General features: G+C 46.1%; 2 protein-coding genes across 2 annotated transcripts; both read left to right on the forward strand.

The window, feature by feature from the left end:
* Positions 1-823: 823 nt before the first annotated feature.
* top2a (DNA topoisomerase II alpha) lies at positions 824-18,097 on the forward strand (the record flags this gene model as incomplete). The annotated part of the gene is made up of 35 exons (XM_084459858.1): positions 824-841; positions 1,624-1,770; positions 2,089-2,179; positions 2,290-2,353; positions 2,804-2,949; positions 3,083-3,180; positions 3,556-3,768; positions 4,448-4,621; positions 4,787-4,888; positions 5,260-5,397; positions 5,528-5,666; positions 5,966-6,123; positions 6,641-6,766; positions 7,018-7,128; positions 7,624-7,729; positions 7,885-7,994; positions 8,144-8,236; positions 8,419-8,533; positions 8,731-8,852; positions 9,432-9,580; positions 10,610-10,841; positions 11,423-11,557; positions 11,666-11,866; positions 12,135-12,330; positions 12,404-12,495; positions 12,694-12,840; positions 13,247-13,330; positions 13,957-14,163; positions 14,319-14,433; positions 14,642-14,806; positions 15,833-16,013; positions 16,106-16,164; positions 16,586-16,738; positions 17,604-17,842; positions 17,957-18,097. 35 exons carry the CDS (start codon positions 824-826, stop codon positions 18,095-18,097), a joined length of 4,767 nt encoding a protein of 1,588 aa, XP_084315984.1.
* Positions 18,098-21,092: 2,995 nt separating this feature from the next.
* LOC311326881 (gap junction delta-3 protein-like) lies at positions 21,093-21,941 on the forward strand (the record flags this gene model as incomplete). Its single annotated transcript, XM_084459859.1, has 1 exon — positions 21,093-21,941. One exon carries the CDS (start codon positions 21,093-21,095, stop codon positions 21,939-21,941), a length of 849 nt encoding a protein of 282 aa, XP_084315985.1.
* Between the last annotated feature and the right edge of the window lie 4,789 nt (positions 21,942-26,730).

Here is a 26,730-nt window from a genome sequence, read left to right on the forward strand (position 1 = left end):
GGTCATCACAATCAGGTTTGTGCTACTGCCAACTCCTATTACGGTAGTATGCCTACTATCGTGGTCTGTTCATCATGTATCATTCATTTTTAATACCATCCTGCACTTAAACCCATAGCAGACGATGCATTACAGAGTTGTCAAGAAGTAATGCAACTTGTAATGCACATCATGCATAGCAGGACAAACCGCAAACCTAATACATCCATGGGGCAAACACATCCTCTGGGACATGATACCATGACCACCCCTACGGGGCCTAGAACCATGCATCTGTGTGCACAGAGACACCTCCCTCTAAAGCCTCGGGCTCCATCTCCTGGGCAGACTGACATTCAGTCTTACCGGTATTCCTCTCCTCTTTGTTCATCGTCTGAGGGAGGAAAACAACTCCTCCTTGAAGCGCCTCTTACCGATAACCTGTTATCTCTATTAAAAGGAAAATATGAATAATCTCAAATCTCGTTTTTGTGTTTTTCGAGGCGGGTTGGATCAGATGGAGGGAGAACAGTCCAGCTGCAGCCGGATGAGGGGAGGGCGACAGCAGGCGGGATGCCAAGTGGGTGGGACTTGTAATTTGTGCGTTGCTGATTTGTTATTTCAGAGACATGGGCGGGACAATTGGGTTTATAAAGACTCCATTGGTCAACTTTACGTCTATCCCTCTCTGATTGGTTGGTCTGGTTGGCGGGATAAAAAACCTCCAGATTTTGAAGTTTCAAAGGAGGAACACTCGGACGCCGAAACAGAGAGGTTGCAGTCCAGTGTAACTTACTTAGCTTTCGAAGATACAGGGTTTTGTCAGGAAAAATATAGCACAAACATGGCCAAACCATTGAAGGTAAGAGCATAACATACTAGCAGACAGCGAAACGAAACTTACCACACGCTAGCTAATAATTATCATGCGATATCAAGCAGATCCACTAGCACTAACTATGATGGCACTAGCACTAAGTTAGCTAGCTAACACAAAGCATGCATTTTCTAATGTTGCCATCACAGGTTACTGGTGCTCGAATTAACGAACTCCCTCTAGCTTGCTTGTTAGGTCATTGTTAACGTTAACTTGTTCATGGGTTAGCTTGCACTACTTGGCTAACACGACATTTAAGTTAGTGCTAGCTAACATTAGCTAGATAATATAACTGTGGCGTCAAATTCAAACCTTTAATGTCTTTAATATCAAGTTTTTTTACTTGTCTTTCACCTTTTAATTCGAAAACTTGACTTTTCAGTTCGAAAACTGACTGAAAACTGAATATCATGTATTTCTTATGCCCCCTCATTGAAAACTGAATATCATGTATTTCTTATGCCCCCTCCTCATTGAAAACTGAATATCATGTATTTCTTATGCCCCCTCCTCATTGAAAACTGAATATCATGTATTTCTTATGCCCCCTCCTCATTGAAAACTGAATATCATGTATTTCTTATGCCCCCTCCTCATTGAAAACTGAATATCATGTATTTATTATGCCCCCTCCTCATTGAAAACTGAATATAATGTATTTATTATGCCCCCTCCTCATTGAAAACTGAATATAATGTGTTTATTATGCCCCCTCCTCATTGAAAACTCAATATAATGTATTTATTATGCCCCCTCCTCATTGAAAGGACCATTTGGAGAACAAGATGGTGGCGAAGACCAAGAAGGATCCCAGCCGTTTGTCAGTGGAGAGGATCTACCAGAAGAAGACCCAGCTGGAGCACATCCTGCTTCGGCCAGACTCCTACATCGGCTCGGTGGAGCCGGTCACACAGGTGACTACATGACCCTGGGTGTCCAGTCTTTTAGTTGCATCCACTGCTTCTTCAGTGGAGAGGTGAAGGGAAAAGATATGAAGTTACTCATAACTTCATATCAATACACAAAACAAGGGCTGGTCTGACTGTAATCAGCTATTTAGTTACTAATAACTTCATATCAATACACAAAACAAGGGCTGGTCTGACTGTAATCAGCTATTTAGTTACTAATAACTTCATATCAATACACAAAACAAGGGCTGGTCTGACTGTAATCAGCTAGTTAGTTATGTCACTTCAGAATATCACTAATGTCTTGCATTACCCCCACAGCAAATGTGGGTGTTCGATGAAGATGAAGGACTGAATTGTCGAGATGTAACCTTTGTGCCAGGTCTCTACAAGATCTTTGACGAGATCCTCGGTGAGTAAAATACTTATTACAACCAGCCTAACTAGCATTTTATGTACTCATTCTTTATTGACAATGTGTGTACTGTTATTTCAAGATTGTGGCCATTTTTCTTCCCATAGTGAATGCTGCAGATAACAAGCAAAGGGATAAGACCATGTCCTGTATCAAGGTCACCATTGACTCGTGAGTATTGTCATGATGCCATATCTTTTCCCTGGTTTCATTAGCGGCAGCAGAAAAGGAAATCAGTAGAGATAGGCAGACAAAGCCCTGTAAAGCTTCTGGGGCTTCTTCCTGACTGTGCTGGAGAAAGAGACCAAGCTCCTGGCCATTGAAAACAGAGAGCACAGTGACATCTAGTGGTTTGCAGAAGTCATAACATGCTTTCAAAGGTGCAGTTGTGCTAAAACTTTCAAAGCTTTTCCGATGCGTCGATGACGTCTGAAGCAGCACCGAGCTTCAGACGTCATCAATCATGTGGTCATCGTCGTTCGACGCTTCACGTCGGCGGCGCAAGCTCCGGTGCCTCGGCATCGAACAGTACGGACTTATACACTATGCACCATGGCAGGTATTTCTGTAGCAGATGATGCCATAGTCTTCAGATATCAATCTGTGTTTGCTGTTTTCCAGTGAGAACAACACAATCAGTATCTGGAACAATGGGAAAGGCATCCCGGTGGTGGAGCACAAGGTAGAGAAGGTCTACGTTCCCGCCCTCATCTTCGGGCAGCTCCTCACCTCCAGTAACTATGATGATGACCAGAAGAAGGTCACAGGTAAGGCTAATTAGGGACGTTTTTTTTATTTTTTATTACCCTGCCGAATTACTCTGCAGAAACTAAAGAGACAGCGGTTGCCGATTTTGGGGGTATTTGGGAAACTAATATTGAACACGTATTTGAACTTTAGGTGGTCGTAACGGATATGGCGCCAAGCTTTGCAACATATTCAGCAAAAAGTTCACCGTTGAGACTTCCTGCAAGGAGTCTGGAAAGACCTTCAAGCAGGTGGGGAGTCTCTCTCTGTCTGTCTGTCTGTCTGTCTGTCTGTCTGTCTGTCTGTCTGTCTGTCTGTCTGTCTGTCTGTCTGTGTCTGTCTTTCTCTCTTTCTCTCTTTCTCTCTCTCTCTTTCTCTCTCTCTCTCTCTCTTCTCTCTCTCTCTCTCTCTCTCTCTCTCTCTCTCTCTCTCTCTCTCTCTCTCTCTCTCTCTCTCTCTCTCTCCCTCTCTCTCCTGATCAACCAAGATGAACCCAGCATGCATACGTTTGGATCAAAACTGTGTCCATTAGATCTGATCTGCAAGTTATTAGATTTGATTCCATGCCTAGTAGTCACCTTGTTTATTCCTGACCTCTGCCCTCTGACATGCCCTTGCCCCTACAGACGTGGCGGAACAACATGGGCTCGGCCGAGGAGTGCAAGCTCGGCTCTTTCAATGGGGACGACTACACCTGTATCACGTTCCAGCCGGACTTACCCAAGTTCAAGATGGAGGTCCTGGACAAAGACACCGTGGCCCTCATGACCCGCCGGGCGTACGATATCGCTGGCGCCAGCAAGGGCGTCCGTGTGTTCCTCAATGGCCAAAGGCTCCCAGTAAGTGATATGTTTACAAACAAACAAAGACATGTTTACCGTTAGACTGTGACAAAGGCTACAGCCGGAACGTTGTGCACTAAACCTTTATTTGCATCTAGACCTGAGTGTGCGATTTCTTGTTTTATCTTTATCGGAGACATTCTGGAATGTGCACTGAGAAACGGTTTGTTTATAACTGATCAGGTAGTTAAGTTTATTTTGTGTATAAAAAGGACAATGCACAGACATGAGTTTTTTTCAAGAAACAAAAATATGGTTGCACCAGATTTAGCAAAATGCTAATTTCCATCTGTAGTGATCATACAATAAACAAAACACAATAAACAATAAAAAAAACACTATCTTAAAAGTCTTAAAAGAACGAAAATCAAGTAATCATAATTATTGCCTGACCTACAGAGAGATACAGTATTAGAACCAATCTGATCTGTATAAAGTGAATAGTTCTATACCTAGATACCTTATAAAGTGCAAATATAAAGTGAATAGTTCCATACCAAGATGCACACAATCAGGTGTTATTCATCAAGATGAGGAGGGTCCCTGAATTGTTAGTTTCCATATTGCTTTTTCAAGTTTTATCCGGTTTGAGGTTTTTTCCCTAATAATAATTTTCCCTAAATCTCTCTCTCTCTCTCTCTCTCTCTCTCTCTCCCTCTCTCTCGCCCTCGCCCAGGTGACTGGTTTCCGTAGCTACGTGGACCTGTACCTGAAGGACAAGGTGGATGAGCAGGGCTCCCCACTCTCCGTGATCCATGAGGTGGTCAACGACCGCTGGGAGGTCTGTCTCACCATGAGCGAGAAAGGTTTCCAGCAAGTCAGCTTCGTCAACAGCATCGCCACCACGAAGGTAACCCCCGTGGCTCTTCTGTAGGGGCCTATATTGTGAGATTTAACCTCAATTTGATCACGTTCCAGATCTTTCCAGCAGTCCGCCTGGGTTCCTTTCTATTTCTGAGCGTAAATTAGAAATATCGGGTGTTTTTCATGATTCTTTCCGTCGTGTGACCCCCAGGGAGGAAGGCACACGGACTACGTGGCGGACCAGGTTGTGGCCAAGCTCATCGAGGTGGTGAAGAAGAAGAACAAGGCTGGCGTGGTTGTCAAGCCTTTCCAGGTACAAGATGGTGGACAGTTTCAACCCCAATCCATTCTCTCCAAAGCGTTCTCTCCGAGACAGTGCAAGCCATGTTTTCTCACCAGAAGTTAAAGGAACACGGCAACATTTTGGGAAATTAGCTTATTTGCCATCTACCTCCAGAGTCAAGAAAAGAAGATGCATACCCTTCTCTTTTCTGTGCTGTCAGTAGAAAGTATAGAGGTCCACACCGTTATCCTAGCTTAGCATCATTCACTGGAAGTGGCTTATGTCAACTAGCCTATAGCTCCCAAAAGTGACACATACACTTTCCAATAACTCCAAAACATACTTGTTTACACGTTGTGACTTTGTGTATTTACCATGTTTTTTTGTCTCGTTCTCTCCAGGTGAAGAACCACATATGGCTGTTTGTGAACTGCCTGATCGAGAACCCCACCTTTGATTCCCAGACCAAAGAGAACATGACCCTGCAGTACAAGAGCTTCGGTTCCACCTGCTCCCTCAGCGACGCGTTCATCAAAAAGGTGAGGGAACCACCTGTTCACAAACCCACTCTTTTCATTTACCCCTTTTTTACACTCTCGTCACCCTCTTAGAAGGTTATAGGCCGTCTGAATTTTCGAGCACACGTGCGTCTCTCCTCTCTTCACCCAGGCCACCAGCTGCGGGATCGTGGAGAGCATCATGAACTGGGTGAAGTTCAAGGCTCAGACCCAGCTCAACAAGAAGTGCTCTGCCGTCAAACACACCAAGATCAAGGGAGTTCCCAAGCTGGATGACGCCAACGACGCAGGTACATTTCCCTCTTCTCGAACCTTTTTGTTTTGCATCCTCGTAACTTGCGTCTTCGCAACGTCCTCGTAACGTACATCCTCGTAACTTAATTGGCACACCCTCTGGTTGACTTAAGGTTCAAGTCAACCAGAGGGTATGCCAATTACCACCCAAAGCAATACCCATTTTCTGGACATTTACACATGTAGCTCTTAGGCTGAGATGCAAAGTGAATCATAACCTTAAGTTTCCTCCACAAAAAAAAAGTATTTTAAACCGTGAAATGACAGCAGCTGTTGTGCTTATGTTCCCCCCCAGGTGGTAAAAACTCTGGAGGCTGCACATTGATCCTGACCGAGGGAGACTCAGCCAAGACCCTGGCTGTGTCAGGGCTTGGCGTGGTGGGTCGAGACCGCTACGGAGTCTTCCCCCTCAGGGGAAAGATGCTCAACGTCCGGGAGGCGTCTCACAAGCAGGTCAGACCCTCTGGCAGTATATACTGCACATGTCACCTGCTGCATAGAAACATCAGCATCAGGCCCGGTTTTACTGACACAGATTAACCCTAAAAGTACAGTGACAACATTTTGAATATTAATTGGATTTTCCCTATAATACTAGAAAGCGCAGTCATCAGCTTTCAGCAAGTGTTGGAGTGAGGAATTTTTTAGATTTGTTAGATTTTTTTTGTTGACATTATTAAATATTTGTTAGATTTTTTTTTAAATGTTGCCGGTGACGTGGTCGTATCGAAAGGATTAAGCATAGTCAAAAACCCATCAATGGAGATTCTCCATTGAAGGGCCTCTTTAGTCTTGGACTACTAGTCCAAGAAACTGGCCCTGAATGTATAAGTACTCATTTATTGTTCCAAAGTCTCATTTTTGAAAAGGTGCATTCATCCTTAATTTGACCAAACGGCAACATGAGGCCTCGGTTGAGACGAGGCGAACGGCGGCTAACGTGCGCCTCTTCCTGCCCGCCCCCCCTCAGATCATGGAGAACGCCGAGATCAACAGCATCATCAAGATCCTGGGGCTTCAGTACAAGAAGAACTACAACGACCCCGAGTCCCTCAAGTCCCTGCGCTACGGCAGGCTCATGATCATGACAGATCAGGTCTGCGGCCCCTCGATCATGAGACGCGCATCTAGAAACCTACATCTATGTTTTGGCAGTATACTGCATCTCCTCTACTGCATGGAACTCTTAACCGACAGCTGTACTGCATGTCAAAGTGACATGCCTAGCGGAAGTTAGGGGTTGAGATCATTTTTAAATTAGTCTTAAAGCTTTTAGACACGCGTAACTAAACAAAAACTTGAAAAAATGGTCAAATCTTTGTTTCTTTTTGATTGGAACGCGGATAGGACCAGGACGGCTCTCACATCAAGGGTCTGCTGATCAACTTCATCCACCACAACTGGCCTTCTCTGCTGCGCCACAACTTCCTGGAGGAGTTCATCACGCCCATCATCAAGGTGGGTGCTGCAGTCTGGGTCGGGCTTTGAGGGGCCCCGGAGCGGGCGAACTCCCCTAGACTACTGCCATTTCAGTAGATCCAGCAGCAGGTTTTAAGTGTAGACAGCAAAGCATTCTGGGATGCTGTAGCCAAGTCCTCCCTTGGTGTACTACGGCGTTCCAGGAGCCCGTTCTGCCATGAGACGGCAGTGTCATCTATCGGCAAGCGGTGGCACACGTCACAAACACTTATTGTTTTGATGCATAAATCCTGTCTGTTCAATTTACGAATATTAAGTGACCCCCTGAATTTAATGGACAAAGCAGATCTCTAATGCCTTCAGCGCTAGATTAAGCTCTTACTCACTTGTTTTAGAAAGGAGATGCTCTCGAGAATTCCGGCAAATGGTAATACACTGATGTCGCTTTGGACAAACGCGTCAGCTAAATTACTATAATGTGATGTCCATAAAATACTTCCTGCTTTAATACTCGACTCCCTCCCTCCCTCCCAGGCCACTCACAAGAAGGAAGAACTGTCCTTCTACAGCATCCCAGAGTTCAACGAGTGGAAGGACAAACAGTCCAACTTCAAATCTTGGAAAGTCAAGTACTACAAAGGTTTGTCTCGAACCCCTGTGTGGTAGTGAAGCTGAACAAGTAAGCAGCCACTTCATACCTGGCCTACACGTCTGGTCTTCTCAAAGGTTGTCAGAATGTTACCGCGAGGGTGTATGGACTCAATGTGCCCGTGCCTTCCGCTCGTGTCCCTCCAGGTTTGGGTACCAGCACGTCGAAGGAGGCGAAGGAGTACTTCTGTGACATGCAGCGACATCGCATCCCGTTCAAGTACGCCGGGCCTGCCGACGACGAGGCTATCACCCTGGTACGACGGCCATTCACGGCGCCGTTTAGGAATTAAATGACACTAAACACTAATAATTTCCTGGCTCTCTGGGACATCTCCACGCCTGTTAGCAGTAGATTTTCCTCTGTACTGGACTCTCAATTACCCCCCCCCCCTCCACCCCCCAGGCCTTTAGCAAGAAGAAGATTGAGGAGCGCAAGGAGTGGCTGACCAACTTCATGGTCAACAGACGCCAGCGCCGGGAGCATAACTTGCCCGAGGTACGACCCACAGATGACCTCCGTAGGTCCTCTCTCGGTTTCTCTCTCTCGCTGGGTCTCTCACCCTTTAACTTTCTCATCTCGCCCTCGTGTCCCTCGTTCGTACCCTCGTATCTTCACTTATACCACGTCCTCTTCCTGTCCCTTCCTCGTAGTCACTTGACCTCTTCCTGTTTGTTTAGGAGTATCTGTACGGTCAGGCAACCAAGTCGCTCTCCTACAACGAGTTTGTCAACAAAGAACTGGTGCTGTTCTCCAACTCTGACAACGAGAGGTCCATCCCCTGCCTCGTCGATGGTGAGTAGGACAGGCTCTTAAAAGTTCTTCTCCCCGAAACAAAACTACTTTTATTCTTCAAGACAAACATTAGAAGGTGACGCCCCTTTCACAAGCTAGTACCAGAAGTGTTTATTTAAAATTGAGTGATCAGTGATTGTGTTATAGATTAGCAAGTACTGAAAGTGTGTGTGTGTGCGCGTCTGTGTGTGTGTCAGGCCTCAAGCCAGGCCAGAGGAAGGTTCTGTTCGCCTGCTTCAAGAGGAACGACAAGCGTGAGGTGAAGGTGGCCCAGCTGGCGGGTTCAGTGGCGGAGATGTCAGCCTATCACCATGGAGAGGTGAGCCTGGGGCCAATGGGACGAGAGGAGATGGTGACGGCTACAGCACACAGGTGCTTCTCAGAAAAATACAATATTTGGGAAAGCTCATTATTTTCCGTTATTTAATTCAAAAATTATAATAATAAATAATGGACTTTTTCACAATATTCAAATTTTCTGAGATGCACCCGTATGCCCTAGATTAGACTAGACTCACTTCAGAACAACATTGGCACATGGGTTAGGGTTGTCACAAGAAAAATGTGAATTCTTAAAATTTCTGAACTAAAGGCATCTTTAAAAAAAAAGTTGGTAGAGAGGGTCGTTCAGTTATAGAAGGGTCAGTGGTTCGAATCCCAGCTCCGACTGTCCACATGTCGAAGTGTCCTTGAGCAAGACACCTAACCCCAAATTGCTCCCAATGAGCAGGTTAGCGCCTTGCATGGCAGCTACCGCCATTGGTGTGTGAGTGTGTGAATGAGAGGCCATTGTAAAGTTCCGCTAAGGTGGAAAAGCGCTTTATAAGTGCAGTCCATTTACCAGTACACACCTAAATAATAAAAAAGTTGATCTCCAACCCGCTGCGTCGGCCTGCAGATCTCTCTGATGATGACCATCGTCGGTCTGGCCCAGAACTTTGTGGGCAGCAACAACCTGAACCTCCTGCAGCCGCTGGGCCAGTTTGGGACCCGACTACACGGAGGCAAGGACTCGGCCAGCCCTCGATACATCTTCACCATGCTCAGGTCAGCACACACACACACACACACACATACACACACACATACACACACACACACACACACAGCCCTCGATACATCTTCACCATGCTGAGGTACACACACACACGCACACACACACACACAGCCCTCGATACATCTTCACCATGCTCAGGTCAGCACACACACACACACACAGCCCTCTACATCTTCACCATGCTCAGGTCAGCACACACACACACACACACACAGCCCTCGATACATCTTCACCATGCTCAGGTCAGCAGGACGCTCACGCGCGCGCACACACACACACACACACACACACACACACACAGCCCTCGATACATCTTCACCATGCTCAGGTCAGCAGGACGCTCACACACACACACACACACACACAGCCCTCGATACATCTTCACCATGCTCAGGTCAGCAGGACGCTCTCTCTCTCTCACACACACACACACACACACACACACAGCCCTCGATGCATCTTTACCATGCTCGGGTCAGCAGGACGCTCACACACACACACACACACACACACACACAGCCCTCGATACATCTTCACCATGCTCAGGTCAGCAGGACGCTCAGACGCGCACACACACACACACACACAGCCCTCGATACATCTTCACCATGCTCAGGTCAGCAGGACGCTCACACACGCGCGCACACACACACACACACACACACAGCTCTCGATACATCTTCACCATGCTCAGGTCAGCAGGACGCTCTCACACACACACACACACACAGCCCTCGATACATCTTCACCATGCTCAGGTCAGCAGGACGCTCACACACACACACACACACACACACACACACAGCCCTCGATGCATCTTTACCATGCTCGGGTCAGCAGGACGCTCACACACACACACACACACACACCCTGATCTGCTGATGTTGCGTAGAAAATTACTCTTGCCATGTTGATCTACAGATAGTCTTTATGACCAGACTTATAAACATGAATGAATGGTTTTGGAAGAATAAACGGAATGTCTCTCTCTCTCTCCCTCCCTCCTCCGCCCCTCACAGCCCATTGGCCCGCTTGCTCTTCCCCGCCGTGGACGACAACCTGCTGAAGTACAACTACGACGACAACCAGCGCGTGGAGCCCGAGTGGTACATCCCCATCCTCCCCACCGTGCTGGTGAACGGCGCCGACGGCATCGGCACCGGCTGGGCCAGCCGCATCCTCAACTACGACGTCCGGGAGATCGTCAACAACCTGCAGCGCATGCTGGGGGGGGAGGAGCCTCTGCCCATGGTGAGCGGACCGGGCGAGAGACCCCGACGGGCTCTACGGATCAGGGCTGAGTTTCCCAGAGGCATCGTAGCATCGCTACGTTCATCGTAAGCTATGCCGTTCATCATAGCGCTACGATGAACGTAGCGCTACGATGCCTCTGGGAAACTCAGCCCAGGCCTGTTATAGTTCACCAAAACTAACAAAAAAAACATGAAAAATCTTTTTAGTTAACTGAAATAAAAATAAAATCTAGGAATTAAAAAAAAAAATTTAAAAGAAAAACGTTAACTAACTAAAACGGTATTGTGTGTGTTTACAAAATTAACTAAAATAAACAAATTATAGAGAACGTCCTTAGTTTTAGTCTAGTGTTTTGGGTGGATATGAAATTTATCAATTTTTTTATCCAGCTATGAAAACGAATTAAAACTGAAATTGAAAACAAAAAGTTAAAACGATATAAAAATAAAAACTAATGAAAAAAGAAACTTATTTCTAACCTTTCTAGGGATCGGTCTGGAATCAGGGCCCAGAGTTCTAGAACTCCTGGTCGGGTGATTCTCTCGATCAACTGTTACGCTCTCATTTTCTTTTTATAGCTTCCCAACTACAAGGGCTTCAAGGGCACCCTCGACCAGCTGGTGATCAACCATCACCTGAACAACGGCGAGGTGGCCATCCTCGACTCCACCACCATCGAGATCTCCGAGCTGCCCGTCAAGACCTGGACGCAGGTGGGTAGGACGCCGGTCTCCACAGCTGCTACTCCGCAGAGCGCGCCGCGTCCAGAATACACTCCGTTGGTCTAGTCCTCAGTCCGTCCCCGTTTGTCCCCCACGCAGACCTACAAGGAGAACGTTCTGGAGGCCATGCTGAACGGCACCGAGAAGGTCCCCGCCCTGATCACGGACTACAAGGAGTACCACACGGACACGACGGTCCGCTTCGTGGTCAAGATGACCGAGGAGAGGCTGATCGAGGCCGAGGCCGCCGGCCTGCACAAGGTCTTCAAGCTGCAGAACCCCCTCACCTGCAAATCCATGGTAACACACCTGCCCATCCCATGAACACGCCCAAGTCTTTTTCTTCAGCGTTGTTAAAGTGATATCTTTCATATTCGTCTATAAGGAATAACTTTTTGAAAGCTTATTTTGAGAAATAATAAGCTGTTTAAATCAGCAGTTGTTTGACCCGGGACACAGTCATAAGTGGCAAAACACACAAGTAACGGTCATTACCGTTTTCACCTCAGTAGTATTTCAGACCGAAACATGAAACTCCCTAATTTCTCCGCCCCTCGCCCTCCCGCAGGTGCTGTTTGACCACGTGGGCAGTCTGAAGAAGTACGAAACGGTGCAGGACATCCTGAAGGACTTCTTCGAGCTGCGGATGAAGTACTACGTCCTGCGGAAGGACTGGCTGGTGGGCATGCTGGGGGCGGAGAGCGCCAGGCTCACCAACCAGGCCCGCTTCATCCTGGAGAAGATCCAGGGCTCGCTGGTCATCGGTGAGCGCCGCCCCGATAAAATGGCTTAATTCGCTCCTCAGGGCATGCCTACCTAACGCCTCCCTCTCTTCAGAAAACAAGCCGAAGAAGGAGCTGATCCGCATGCTGCAGGAGATGGGCTATGACTCGGACCCCGTCAAGGCCTGGAAACAAGCGCAGGAGAAGGTGGGAGAAGCTCCGCCCCCCACCAGCTACTGCTCATGCAACACGCTGTCGTACGATTCAGTCCAAGTTTACGAAAGACGGCCGATTCAGCTGCGTCAGTGACCGCGTCCAGGCGTTTTCTAGCAGCGGGACTCGGTCGTGCGTCGACGTTGTTTTCCAGATTGTGTAAAACCTCTCCTTTCTTTCTCTCCTCTGAAGGCTGAGGAGGAGGCCGTCGACAGGGAGGAGGGGGAGGAGGAGGAGGAAGACGCCAGCGGGCCGGACTACAACTACCTACTGAGCATGCCCATGTGGTTCCTCACCAAGGAGAAGAAGGAGGAGCTTTGCAAACAGAGGGACAACAAGGTCTGTCCCCCCTCCTTCCTGTCTTAGCTGGGGTCCTGGGGGTTCAGTCTGGTGACCTGCCATGTTGCCGCGTGCCATCGACACCGGCGTGTCCTCTACTAGTGTTTGATTGGGGTCTCTGTTGGTATGCCACGTCCGATTTGTTTGAGTATCGTCTTATTCTCAACTAGGGATGTAGCGATAACCGGTATGATGATAAACCGCGATGAAGTTCAATCCAATTTATCGCGATAAAAGTTTAATTTGTGGTTTTCAATACGAAACTTGGTGAAAAGATTTCCGTGTCTGTATCAGTAGTTTTTGAACAATTTTCATTTTATAATACTAATACCTATAACCTTGATCGTTTTGGTCACGTAATCGTTTTCACGGCGTTACATCTCTATTCTCCACTGTTGTCCTGCAGATGACTGAACTGAACACCTTGAAGCGGAAGAACCCAGCTGACCTGTGGAGGGAGGACCTCACAGCCTTCACCGAGGAGCTGGAGGTAACACGACTACCAGCATGTATACCGGTCCCATCCAGCATGTATACCGGTCCCGTCCGGCATGTATTTCATGTCATGCAACAATAACTAAATAAAAACAAATTTATGATGACAAAAACTATGATGAAATCTATTGACATTTAAAAGTAAAGTAAAGTAGACAAAAATGTTAGGGAGGGACGATTTGGGAAGAGATCCAATCAGCTGAGATTTCCATGAAAGTTGTGGCTCACACTGAAAAACCTTGAACACAGGCAAGGAGAGCGCATAGAAATGTAATTCAGTAGCTTTGTCCATCAGTCTATAGATGTTTCCTCCAGGAGTATGAGTTTGGAAATTCTAGAGAAATGGTCAAATAATGCATTACACTTTAACTAAGCCCATTTGACTTGAGTCGACTAAATCTACTGTAGATTTAGTCGACTAACATCTTAATGGCATTTAGTCAACTGAAACTAGACTAAAACGAAAACTTCAGATAACTTAAAGATGACTAGAACGAAATAGCATTTTAATCAAAAGACTGACTAAAACTAAATCAAAATTTGCTGTCAAAATGAACGCTGATGCATTCATTCAACTCTCCGACTTTCCTCACGCATTTTCTGCGTCATGGCCGTCCTCAGCGCGTGGAGGAGAAGGAGAAGGAGAGCGCCACCATGCCCGCAGTCAAGGGCAAAGCCGGCAGGGGCAAGGCCGTGAAGGTGAAGCAGGAGACCATGCCCACGCCGCAGGGACGGCGAGTCATCCCGCGCATCACCGGCGCCATGATGGCCGAGGCCAACCGGAAGGCTGGCGTCACGAAGGTCGACAGCAAGAGGGGCAAGGTCAAGGTTCGTGTGTCCTAGAACGCTTTTAGTCCAGTGCGGTCGAGGCCGTTTCAGGTCCCTGAATCTGAGGTCCCTCCATGTTTTGTGTTTTTAAAAAGGATATACAGGAATGTGATGTATGAAAAGACGTTGTCACCTTATATATGTTTTATTTCCAGGAGGGAGTGGTGATGAAGATGGAGTTTGGGGAGGAGGGAGGAGAGGACGACGAGGAGGAGATGGGCCTGGCAGGACGACTGGTCAAGAAGACCAAGGCACCGGCCAAGGAGAAAGGTGAAGTCTGTGGTTTGACCACGTCAGGATTTGGGTGGGACACTGACTGCTGGCTCACTCACAATATCTACCGTTTGTCATCAGATAGTAAAACCATAAACAGATGACCAAACCCCCTGTATAATGACCTTGTTTTGACAGTTCTTTATGAATCGATTTAAGGCAAAGTGAAAATAACCAGCGGTATATACAACCTATATTACCTCAGCGTCAAAGACGGGCAAGCAGACCACCCTGCAGTTCAAGCCCATGGAGAAGGCGGCCAAGAAGAACCCCTGGTCTGAGGAGGACTCTGTATCGGAGAGCAGCGCCATGGAGACTGAGGACATGGCTGACGTGGCCCCCAGGGAGAAGGCGGAACGCAAAACCAAAGGTATGACGCGCACCATCTCAACGCCTCATATCACAACACCAGTTTAGTTGATTACATCTATACCTTCCTGCGGAAAAAAACAAACATTGAATCTCGTCATATGCAAACTAGTATATACCTTTTAGTACATGAAAATCGTGTATTAACAGATGACCGTTTAGATACTAAACATTTAAGACAGTCTTTGTAATACAGGACCCTATTGACAAGAAGCATTAACTAATGCTTTTACCAGTTCAATAGTTGACTTGAGACGGGGTTCCACGTTGAAAGAGGGCGACTCCTTTCTCTCCTTTACTGCAAAATCTTCTCAGTCAAAGAAGAGCTCTGATAGTGTTTTCTGGTGGTTCCAGAATAGAACGGCCACCTTTTTAGGTAAAAAGACGACCAAGCAGAACCTGGGCTTGAACTTGTAACTGGGCCTGTCCAGTTGTCATGTCTGTTGGTCAAACAAGTAGACCTCTCATAGTTTACAACAAAAGGAATATATTTGTACTCGTTTCAAAGCTAGTCTAAAAGGCGACAAGTGAGTTGTCAGCTACTACAATTACAAATTACTACAAAGTATTTTTCACTGACAGGAGGACTGTAGTCAAAACGACCTATCCCTCAAAATGAAACTCGACAACTAATTACCCCTCAAAACCACAATGCACATGCGCTACTTTTAATATGAAACCCAAACACACTGGCAATAGCTAACCTAATCACTTCTCGAACGTCCTCACCTGATTATGCTGGTCTTGGATCAGAGATGGCTTGATTACTGAGTGGGCTGACTCAAGACCATTCCCATGACGGTCTCTGACCCATTGTTAATGTATACCGGATGAGCTCTTCACTGCAAAAGAAAACATTCATGTTTAACAATTGCCGGATGCTACTAATTGTGTTTACTGCGTTTAGCTGATGGGCTGTCTGTGCGCTGATTCTGTGTAAAAGAATCATTTTTATTGAGTTAGTATTTGTTCATGCATGCCTACAGTTGTAATGCAGCCAGTACTGTTTCTCGCTCCGCTCCTGAAGGCGCGGTGAAGTACAGCATGTCCAGCAGTGAGGAGGACTTTGACGACTGGGGGAAGGACAGCGCTCCCAAGAAGAAGGCGGCGGCCATCATCGACGACGACAGTTTTGTCCTGGACTCCAGCGCGGCTGTTGATAGTGACGCGGACTCTCCGGCCCCTCCCCGCAAAGCCCCTGAACCCACGTGAGTCACCCGTCCGGATCTGAAATATTTACTGAAATATAAAGCTTCCTTTAAGGAGTGAAAGATGATGCTTTGCTTTCTCTATCCTACAGAAAAGCAGTGGGGAAGAGCAGAACCACAACCGCCAAGGGAGCCAAGAGCAAATCCAGCTGTAAGTATTTGTGTTGCTTGTCAAAGTACAACAATTGCATCTCAAAAACGTAGAATATTGTTTATTGCTCATTATTTTCCGGAATTTAATTCAAAAAGTGAAACTTTCATATATTATAGATTCATGGCACATGTAGTGAAATATTTCAAGGCTGTTTGCCTCCATTTGTGCAAAAGGAGCCCCCACCAAGTATTGAGTGTATAAATGAACATGCTGTATAATCATAAAGATTAAATCGAAAAAGGCTTGAAATACTTCACTTTGTTTAATGGATCTAGAATACATGAAAGTTTAACTTTTTAAATGAAATTAAGGGAAATAATTAACTTATTCACAATTCAAATTTTTGGGATGCACCTGTATGATTGAGCTTTGTAAGCTACCATCTACCTTCCCGCTGAACTGGTCTCTGTTGTTGCAGCCCAATCTGATGATGAGGTGGTTGCGTCCAAGCCTCCAGCCAAGCCCAAGGCTGCCCCCAAGGCCAAAGAAGCTGCCCCCAAGGCCAAAGAGGCTGCCCCCAAGAAATCAGCCGCCCCCAAGAAGCCTGCCGCACCCAAGAAGAAGGCTGCAGGTATAGAACAGTTTATTACCCGCTTATCATTTAAAGCTGTGACCGACACACTTTGTGTCTGAGACATCCCAGAGACCAGCATGTTTTTGAGTGATTTTAATGAAAGCTTGCAGGTAGTTATATTCCCAGAGATCTGGAGTATCAATTCAGTAATTGATTTGCCATGTCAACAATAAGTTGATAGGAATGTCAGGTTCGCTCATCTCGTCAAACAAACCTCAGTGGTACCAACACATATAAAGTGCAGCAGGTGCCCGGCGCGCCTGAGGTAGATTTAGTGCAGGTTCAGAGGCCGGATGGCTTGGGGATGGGTACTACCGTCCCTGAAGCCAATTCTTCTGCATCTAATACTCCTGTATCTCCTTCCTGATGGAGCAGATTAATTAAATGCTGAGCTGGGTGAGGGGGACCAGCTGTGATCGTTTTAGCCTTCCTAGCAGTTAGCAAGTACAGTACATCTATATCTTGTTGCATAGGCATCCCTTTCTCATATTTCTGGGCATACTGTCAACTTCTTCTCATTAGCACCTGGCCACACCCCCCCCCCCATAGCCACCAGCTGTTGACCCTCAGACTAGCCAACTCACTGATAATTGGTTAGTGGAGTTTTGCATATGCATGGGTTGTGCCCACAGTGTTTATAATGGTGTGTCTGAGGATAATCATCGCTGTTGGTGGATTTCCTTTCTCTGAGAGCCCGGCTTTGCAAACTCGAACTATTTTGAATAAAAGTAACCAGCTTGGACTTGTAAAGATGAACCTTGGCATTCTCGACTACTCGTTTCTTAGTTAGAATAAATCAAAGAAACTCAAACCCCCCCCCCCCCCCCCTTCCCTCTCAACCCCCCCTTCCCTCCCACCTCAGACGCCAAGCAGCCGTCCATCCTGGACGCTCTGTCCAAGCCCAAGCCTGCGCCCAAAACCGCCGCCAAGAAGGTCTCCGCGTTTGACAGCAGTGACTCCGAGGCCAACGCCCCCGCCGCCAAGCCCCAGGCGGCCAAGGAGAAGCCTGGCAGCAAGCGCAAGAAGGACAGCGACGAATCCGACAGCGGCTCTGATGACCTCATGTCCCGCCTCAAGGCCAAGAAGTCGACTGCTTGCAAGGTCAGTGAGGAAGACCGCACGGCGCAGAGGTTTGCGTCTGAGGTCGACTCCTATTCATATCCGCCTGTTTGCTTTTAGAACGAGTCTTGTTTGATCACGATAATCTTCTTACAGAAAACCAAGAGATGGGATGACGGCTCCGAGGTTCTGGACGAGGAATCTGTGGCTCCTCCACCAAGAGCCAAGACCTCCCGTGCCAAGAAACCAGTGACCTACAACATGGACTCTGACTCTGATGAAGACTTTGGATTTTAGAGTGTGGTCAGTGTTTGCACTCAAGTATACAAGAAAGGAGGGTTGTTTTTTTTCCCCTCCTTTTTTTATACCGGCAGCTTTGCTTGTACAGTAACATGAGGCCTGTTGCTTTTTCAGTGTATTTAACTCAAGTCATTTTCTGTATTTCACGACTTAAAAAAATCACAATGTGCTATTAACAAAAAATTTTAAAAAATTACAAAGAAATTTCAAAAAATATTTAAATGTTCTTTTCAATATGATGTTTTGCTATACCAGTTAAAACGGCATATAATTGATACATTTTTACGAGTACTTTTGACTAATTTTAGAAATCTGTTTTGAAACTAATTTAGTCTTCTGCTTTTCATGTTTGGTCTTTGTCTTGTAAATATTTAATTGGCTGTCATTTATATTTGTATTTTGAAAAATAAAGGTGCTTACTTCCTAATGTTGAACAACTGGGTCAGATGGGACTGACATGCCCATTGTTTGACGGGATGTCTTTAGTAAAATGCATGTCAAGGCATGGAACAATTGGTGTGTCGCTACCATGCACAAAAAAAACACTGCCTCTTGTGGTAGCAACATAGAACTGCAGGTCAACAACCCGACGGAGGAAGGGAGGGAGTGGCTTACAGCCGTGCACAAAAATCCCTTGGTGTCTCAATAAAATAATCAATTTCAATAGAATTTTCGGTCACTAGGGCAAAGACTTGGTCCAAGTAAACTTCCAGTGCATCAATCTGCGATAATAGTCAAACACTACCAAGTCAACTTTTATTTTTTATAATAAACTATTTTAATCACTGGTATTTCAGTGAATTCACTACTGACTCGAATACATGCTTACATTTTAGACCAAACAAGAAATATATGTTGATTCTATAGATAAATCTAAACTAGAAAAGCCCACTCCACTTACACATTCAACAACTGTACATGTTGACGACATGCATCATGGGTGGGGGATTCACAGTGTACTTGTTCAAACTAGGCTAGACTTGGTAAGCCCTCCATCACACCATTGGACCGTTTTGAGAGCTGTCATACAAGCTAAATTTGGGTAAGTGAGAGTTGAGTAACTTTGTTTCAGTAAGGCCCGCCTACTGATGCTGCCATAAGAAATGACATGAATGTACTGTAATTCCTTTCAGCAACTAAGCCTGTTTAACCAGTTTCAGTCTTGATGTATCCTTTGTCTCCTTTTCCAGAAGTAATGTTACTTAAATGTTTACTATTACTGGTTGTTGATGGGTATAGGTTATTCTGCTTATTTATTATTTTTTAAATCCAGGGGAAAGTTTTAAAATGTTATAACGTTATAATTTGCTAAATTGGATACTTTTGCATACTTTCCCCTTTCCGTCTTGGTTCGCAGCTGAACAGATTCCTTCATCAACTGCTCTGTCGACGGTAAGAGGCTTTGGCACCAAAATGATGGAACATGTATTCTAGATGGAAATAGGGGTCCAGGCGCAAAAATCAGGTGGCATAAAAAAAATCGGGGTGCGCGTGGACCCCTATTTCCATCTAGACTAATGTAAGTAACCAAATAACAATGTAATTTGGACAAATAATGACTGACTGACTAATGTTTAGTTTTTATTTCACATGGTTAAAGAAAACAATGTCTTCATCCGAGACTTCAAATCAAATTTAATTTGTATAGCACATTTCATACACAAAGGCTACACAGTGTGCTTTGCAGAGAGCAATGGGGGGGGGGGCATAGGTCCCACCCCTACATATTCCAGAGGGAAACAAAAAAAACAAAAAACAGGTTCGCCCGTGGGCCAGAAAAGTGAGCTGTAAAAATTGTTCCCTGACCTCGCTCAACGAGACGATCAAGCAAGCTCATAAAAAATGTTTTTCTATTGGCTAGAAACATTTACAGAGCACTAAGTATGTGTTAAATATTTCAAAGGGAGACATGACTATCAGTAGAGTAGGTAAATAGTTACAGAGATGTCATCAAATCAGTTTGTGTTATTACATTTAATACATAACAAAATAACAGGATGCTCTTCTATGCAAACAGTCTCCTCTGAACCCCTCTGACTCACCCAACTTATGTACATTACACTCCGTCTTTTGGGTTGATGCTGGGGTGTTCCCATGTGAGCTGATTGACTGACTAATTGTAGCATCCTGCCATTAGGGAAGTACTTTCAAGTAACTCATCAAGAACGTGCCCTCTAAAGTAAACATTGAGAGTTCTGTTTGGGTTTCAAATTGGGACATCGCAGGAATTTCCTGACCGTCATCATTTCGCCGCCCTAGACCCTCAGTCTTCAGTCTTCTGTTGACCAAGTATCTTAGTGTTAGAGAAGCCTATGGATTTACAGCCAGTAAGCATTTTTGTTGACTTGGCTACTCGCTAGACATTCATATGGTGCAGCGAAAGCCTTCGGCTGAAGAGTCGCCTCAGACTGAGAAGTCAGTGGGGTCACCTGCTCCATAGATCAAGCTGCTCCGGAGACTAGAGAGTAGTTCAACCAGCTGAGCAGCCACTTATGGTAGGTATGTTCCTACCTTGGTTGATCTGTTGTAGCAAATCAGTTGTCAATATATTTGTGTGTGTGTGGGTGTGTGTGCTCGTGCGTATTTGTTACCATAAAATCCAGGTGACACTCTGATTTCATGAGAATCATAGATCACCATGCCAGGCTCTTGTGTCCTGTAGCCTAATTATCAATTACGTTATACCATATTGTTTTTCTGTGGTAAAGTCAGAGCGGTGCTACCTTTGTGTCACGTGTTACGGTATAACATGGCTTATGATGTATTCTGTCTCAGGTCGAGTGAAGGACAGCCCTTCTCAACATAAAGACCAGCCTCTCACCTCTCCGTGAACCTGTTCAGACGACATCATCTAAAGCCTCTCAAGATGGAAGGGTAATAATGGACTGGATGCGGAGGAGAGTGAACAGGTGGTGACGTGGTTGTGAGACCCTCAGACCCCCAGAAGAAGGTGGACCCTAGAGGTGAAGCCGGCCGGTAGAAATCCCTCATCATGGGCGAGTGGAGCTTTCTGAGCGGCCTTTTCGACGCCCTCCAGGCGCACTCCCCGATGCTGGGCCGCTTCTGGCTCCTGCTCATGCTGGTGTTCCGCATCCTCATCCTGGGGACGGTCGCCAGCGACCTCTTCGAGGACGAGCAGGAGGAGTTTGCCTGCAACACCCTCCAGCCGGGTTGCAAGCAGGTGTGTTACGACATGGCCTTCCCCATCTCCCAGTACCGCTTCTGGGTGTTCCACATCGTGCTCATCTCCACGCCGTCGCTGATCTTCCTCATGTACGCCACGCACCACCACAACAAGGTGGCGAGCGGCGAGCGCTCCAGCCAGCTGAGCGGCGGCAGCTACAGGGAGGGTCGTCGCCTGAGGTGGCTCTACGTGGTCAACGTGGCGTTCCGCATGGTGGTGGAGGTGTGCTTCCTGGTGGGCCAGTGGTGGCTCTACGGCTTCAAAGTAGAGGCCCAGTACCCATGCAATCGCTTCCCCTGTCCCTACACGGTGGACTGCTTCACCTCGCGCCCGGCGGAGAAGACCGTCTTCCTCTGCTTCTACTTCGCGGTCGGCGTGCTGTCGGCCGTCGCCAGCTTCGCCGAGCTCGTCCAGGCCTCGAGGAAGAGGCTGTGCCACGCCAAGGAGGCGGCGCCCGAGCAGGTCTGCGTCCGTCAGAACCTGAAGTGGACGGAGGCCAAGCTGGAGGAGAAACCGCGGGGCGGGGGGGCGTCGGAGGGGGGCGCGAGCAGCAGTGTCAGGCTGAAGGGAGGATCGACGAGAAGTAGCACCAGCAAGAAGGCCTTCAGTATCGGACGCAAGAGCTACCGATACCAGAGCCGGACGCACATGGTGTGAAGGGACCCTGGGAGAGGAAAGCATTGTATTGGGGCAGTATGTTGTGTTTAGTGCTTTTCCCAGGAATTGTATGTCCAGAAAGTCCAAAACAGGCTGTCGTGGTCGAGTGTCGGGGTCGAGTGTAAGATGGGAAGGTGGGATGGCCTGTTGGTCTAAAGTTTCACTATGGAACACGTGCCTGTGTAAACATACTGTAGCACACATTATTATCGAACAATAGCTTCACCTAATATGATCTTTACAGTCAACCTGATATTAATACTTAAGAGTATTGTCACTAGATGCTTGGTAGGCTACATCCCAGTGAAGTTCAGCATTTCAGTGTTTTATATAATCACTTGAATAGTTGGTTTAAATAGCATTCTAAATACATGTACTGTATCTGTGTGATGTCATACTCTCTTATGTCCAAGTAGCCTACTCAGCGTAAGCAATTTTCAACTTTGGAATTTCAAACCTCTGGTATGAAAGACAAACAGGCTCTGCAACATGTTTTCAATACTGTAGCTCCGTGGTTCACCATCTTGACAGACAAAACTTAATGAACACGGCAGCAAGATTGCAAGTTCAAACATTTCTATGGAGGGTTAGCCCTGCCTGTATTTCAGCATTATTATTGGACTGGTAATGCAAGAGCATGACCTTCTGGCGAGATTGCTTTCTGGAGGAAGTTGCCGCAATCATGGAAACCCCCAGGTGGCTAGATAGAGAGGCACACGTTAACTTGAAAAGATCTCTTCCTGCAACGTTGTCTTCTAAGGTTGAATCAGCTAACAAGCTGGAATGCAACGGTTTTATCCTCTACAACTCATTGAGAATACCGAATCAGATTTTTAAAAGTTTTTTTTAAAGCTTGTATACAGCGTCTATACTTGGAAAATAATAATATATTATTTCCACAAGAGTAAATCCACAGTCTTAGTGAGTGTCCTGCAGGAAACTGGAGTTTCTTTGCATATCCCAGTTTTATCATTTCTGTTTCTATCAGTTGTCACAGGCTGCTTCCATCAGTTGTCACAAGTGGCTTTCAAATTTATGGTCTGTCTTTTTAAAAGTTAGGGCAGTGCCCAGTCCAATATCATCCCAATTGTACTGTTGATTCAACTGTCTGGTCTAAGTTTGATTTGACACCTTATCGGTCCCACTTTCTGTTCATTACAAACTTTAGTTTTAATATCCTGTTCACTTATCAAATCCTAATGTATATACCTGTTGTATGGTCCCTCACTTCCTATGGTCAATGTTTTGCACTATCTTAGCGTCCTGGTCTGGTATCCTCAGTCTGCCCTGCGTCTGCTCTGTGACAGCCGGGGCCGAGCGTCTGATTCACACACACAAGGCCTGCCTTGTCTGTCACTGTTGAATCAACCATCACTGAGATACACAGAGTGCATATAGTTATTTCTTTTCTTTTTTTTATCAATTTTTTATTTCAAAGTTACCAATTGCATGTCCAACATACAATCTTGTTGTCTTCCGACATGTAAAGTGCAACATGACATGCTATAACCAATAACACTGACAAAAAGAACAAAATGGACACCCCCCCCACCCCTGGCGGCTTGTATCCCCCCCCCACATAGTTATTTCTAATGCATGTGAAGACTATTAAAACTTCTAAATACATGTGAGACTACTTAAAACTTCTAAATAGATAAGATAAGACATGTGAAGACTACTTAAAATTTATAAATACACAACATCTGTCCATGCTCTCCACATGATGGCGTCACTCTACAATTTATCATCACTCAAACTAAAGGCTTTGAAAGTGCGCTGCAGGGGTGCCCTGGCTTTTCAATAAAGAAAATAGATGTGTAGAAATAAAATACTTCCACATACTACCAATGATTGTGCTTTTTAAGTTGGTTAATTTGGTTTGTGTGAAGAAAATCCTCTTCCTTTTAGTGTTTCCTGTGAAACGATAGGGGTCAGCATTGCCATAACTTTTCCAGGCCACGTAAGGTCTGATCATGACCAATTGCAACAGAATTTATCTTCACAGTTTTATGTTGATGCCCTAAACACCATAGTGAAAGTCAAAATGGACGCCATTATTACATTTTTGCACATATCTTGATTTCAAAGACATTTTTGGGGGGCAAGGAATCCACCAAATGGTTGTGAGCCTCTAAATAGAACAGATTTTCTCATGTAATGGTAGTTGTTAAACAAAATGGCAGTACTCACAGTGTTGGGCTACAACTTCATATAGCCTTTTAGTCAAGGTTTTTAGTTGGGAGTTTCAAATGACATTTAGGATCATCTGACACAATATATCTATTTTGGGCTGAATGTTATCTTTATGCTTGTTTATGCTTATGTAACCCCTCTGTTTTGGCATACCCAGGGCGGGATTAGAACCCGGCTCTCCTGCTTGGACAGTCGCACCAGTAGAGAGATTCCTCTTGGAAGGACGATCAGCGCTCCTTTGAGGAGTGAGTTTCACCAGCTACTCCACGTTTCACTCGGTTACACTCAGCCCTCCAAACTCACTCCACACCACTGGACATCCGGGTCACGGCACCATTGTAACCCATCTGTTTCGGCATGCCCAGGGTGGGATTAGAACCCGGGTCTCCCGCTTGGGAGGTAGACGCGCTGACGGTTGCACCAATATGGACGTCCCTCTTGGAAGGACGGTCAGCGCTCCTTTGAGGAGTGAGTTTCACCAGCTACTCCACGTTTCGCTTGGCTACACTTGCAGAATCATGGCATCTAATATATTACAGAAATCTTAGTTTGTCCATGAGTAACATAAACTGATGCTTTTCCTGATCACACGTTAGTCTCACAATGTGAAAGCTGTACAAAACTTAAAGGACATGTTCGACTTCAGCATTATAAGTCATGTTATAAGGTTATTTACGATCATATACAACGGCCGATATCAAAGTTTCATCAAACGGTGTTCTCTTGAGATATAGCCCGTCGCCACTAACACACTGAATGGATCCATAGGTGCATAGACAAAATCCCTCAAAAACACCAATAAATTCTTGTTTTCAAAGACCGGAAACTCACTGAGTGGCCACCGGTGTCCGTTGACGTTCTGGCCCAAAAAATCAAGAGTTTCGCAGGATTGCGACAGCCAACCTAAAGGAGTTTTCGTCTGTGGCTGCGTTGCAGGTTCTCTCCCTGCGGGTTTGTGGGCCGCCCAGCAGAGGGCAGAAGAGAGCAACAGCCTGCGTGGTGGTGGGGCGTACCTGTGCTGGAGACTCTTGCTGTATCACTAGGCATGTTTACATGGAGCCTAATAATCCGATTATAACAGTTGTCGTTTCATCGTTTTTTAACTCTACATAAAAAAAAATGAAAAAAGGGCTATTGACCGTTGTTATTGGGTGAAATAAAACAATTGTGGTATACCCGCGATTAATCGACTAGTCGACTATTTTGGGGGGAGTAGTCTAGTAGTATGACTAGTAAAATTCAGTATTGGTGAATAACCTACAGTGGGAAGAGGTGGCAGTGCTCTCCACAGCCACCAGGGGGCAGTGGTCTAAGCATGGGGCTCTGTGTCCGTGTGAGGGCACATGGAAGGAGCCAGAGGTGGGAGGAGGCGGTCCCCAGGGCTCTGTAGGAGGCGGTGCTTAATAACCCTGTAAGTACAGTGACAACATTCCGAATATGAATTGGATTTTCCCTATAATAATAGAAAGCGCAGTTTCTCAACTTTCAGGAAGTGTTGGAATGTTTGATTTTTTTAATTATTATTATTATTTTTTACGATTTTTTTGATATTTTTATTTTATTTTGCAGGTGACGTGGTCGTATTCGAAGGGTTAAGGCCATGCACGGAGCAGCAGGGTCTGGGCGTTTTGGGGTCTCGAAGGCACTCCGCCATTGTCTTGGCCAGAGCTTCTCCTGGGGCCACTTCTAGAGGGATGCTGAAGCTTTGCTGCTGCCGACCCCTGCTCGCCAGGCCTGTGTACGCCAGAGGGTTCTAGTTTTTAAAACAATCTACAATATCTGCCCTCACCTCCATATGTATTCATGTTGTATTTAATACAAATCCCAACCAAACCATAGCTTTTAAATGCAATGCCTTATCCTATACTGGCAACTAGTCTATGTCTATGTCCCCTTCCGAACTCTATCTTCATAAGCCGACATTATAACAGCATTGCCATGGTAGAACATTCCAGGCTTTTCCATATGGCTCATGTAAACACAGTCTAACTAAGGTTCTCTCTTTAGTATTTCTGGCCCATGTTCCCTGGCACGCCGTATACAGTATGCAGATTGCAAGGCTGCGGCTCCCCTTTGATGTTCATGGAACAGAATTATAGATGTGTTTTATATAACCGCTCCCTCGCTGAGAGGGAAGAGACGAGAGGAAAGACGGGGATTGAGCCGTCCAAAAGTTTTTGTCTCTTCATCTCGCTCTCTCTCCTTCCTCTCTCTCTTTTTATTGTCCACCCTGGGAGCCTTCCGTGTCTGTGTTGCGTGTGTGTCTGAGACAATGTAGGTCATCTGTTCCACACAGTTCTCTCGGCAGATTGAAGGAGAGGAAAGGGGGAACGTACGACAGGCCTCCCTGGACGGACACTTCACGGCCCCCTCCGTCACACTTGTGTCGCAGGCCTGCTGTCACCTAGGCCCTTAGGACACTGACCGGCACTTTCCAATGATTAACGTCCATCTAGCTGGAAGTTTTGTTTGTCTCTCATATTCTGCTAAGTCATGCTCTCATGTTAGCTGGCAAGGTCATCCATCTGAGAGCTTGATGAGTATCCATGTAGTGTCCATGCATGTGACTGTGTACAAATAAATATAAGTCCACAGC

This window comes from Borostomias antarcticus, assembly GCF_949987555.1.
Source record: "Borostomias antarcticus genome assembly, chromosome: 29".
NCBI classification, from domain to species: domain Eukaryota; kingdom Metazoa; phylum Chordata; class Actinopteri; order Stomiiformes; family Stomiidae; genus Borostomias; species Borostomias antarcticus.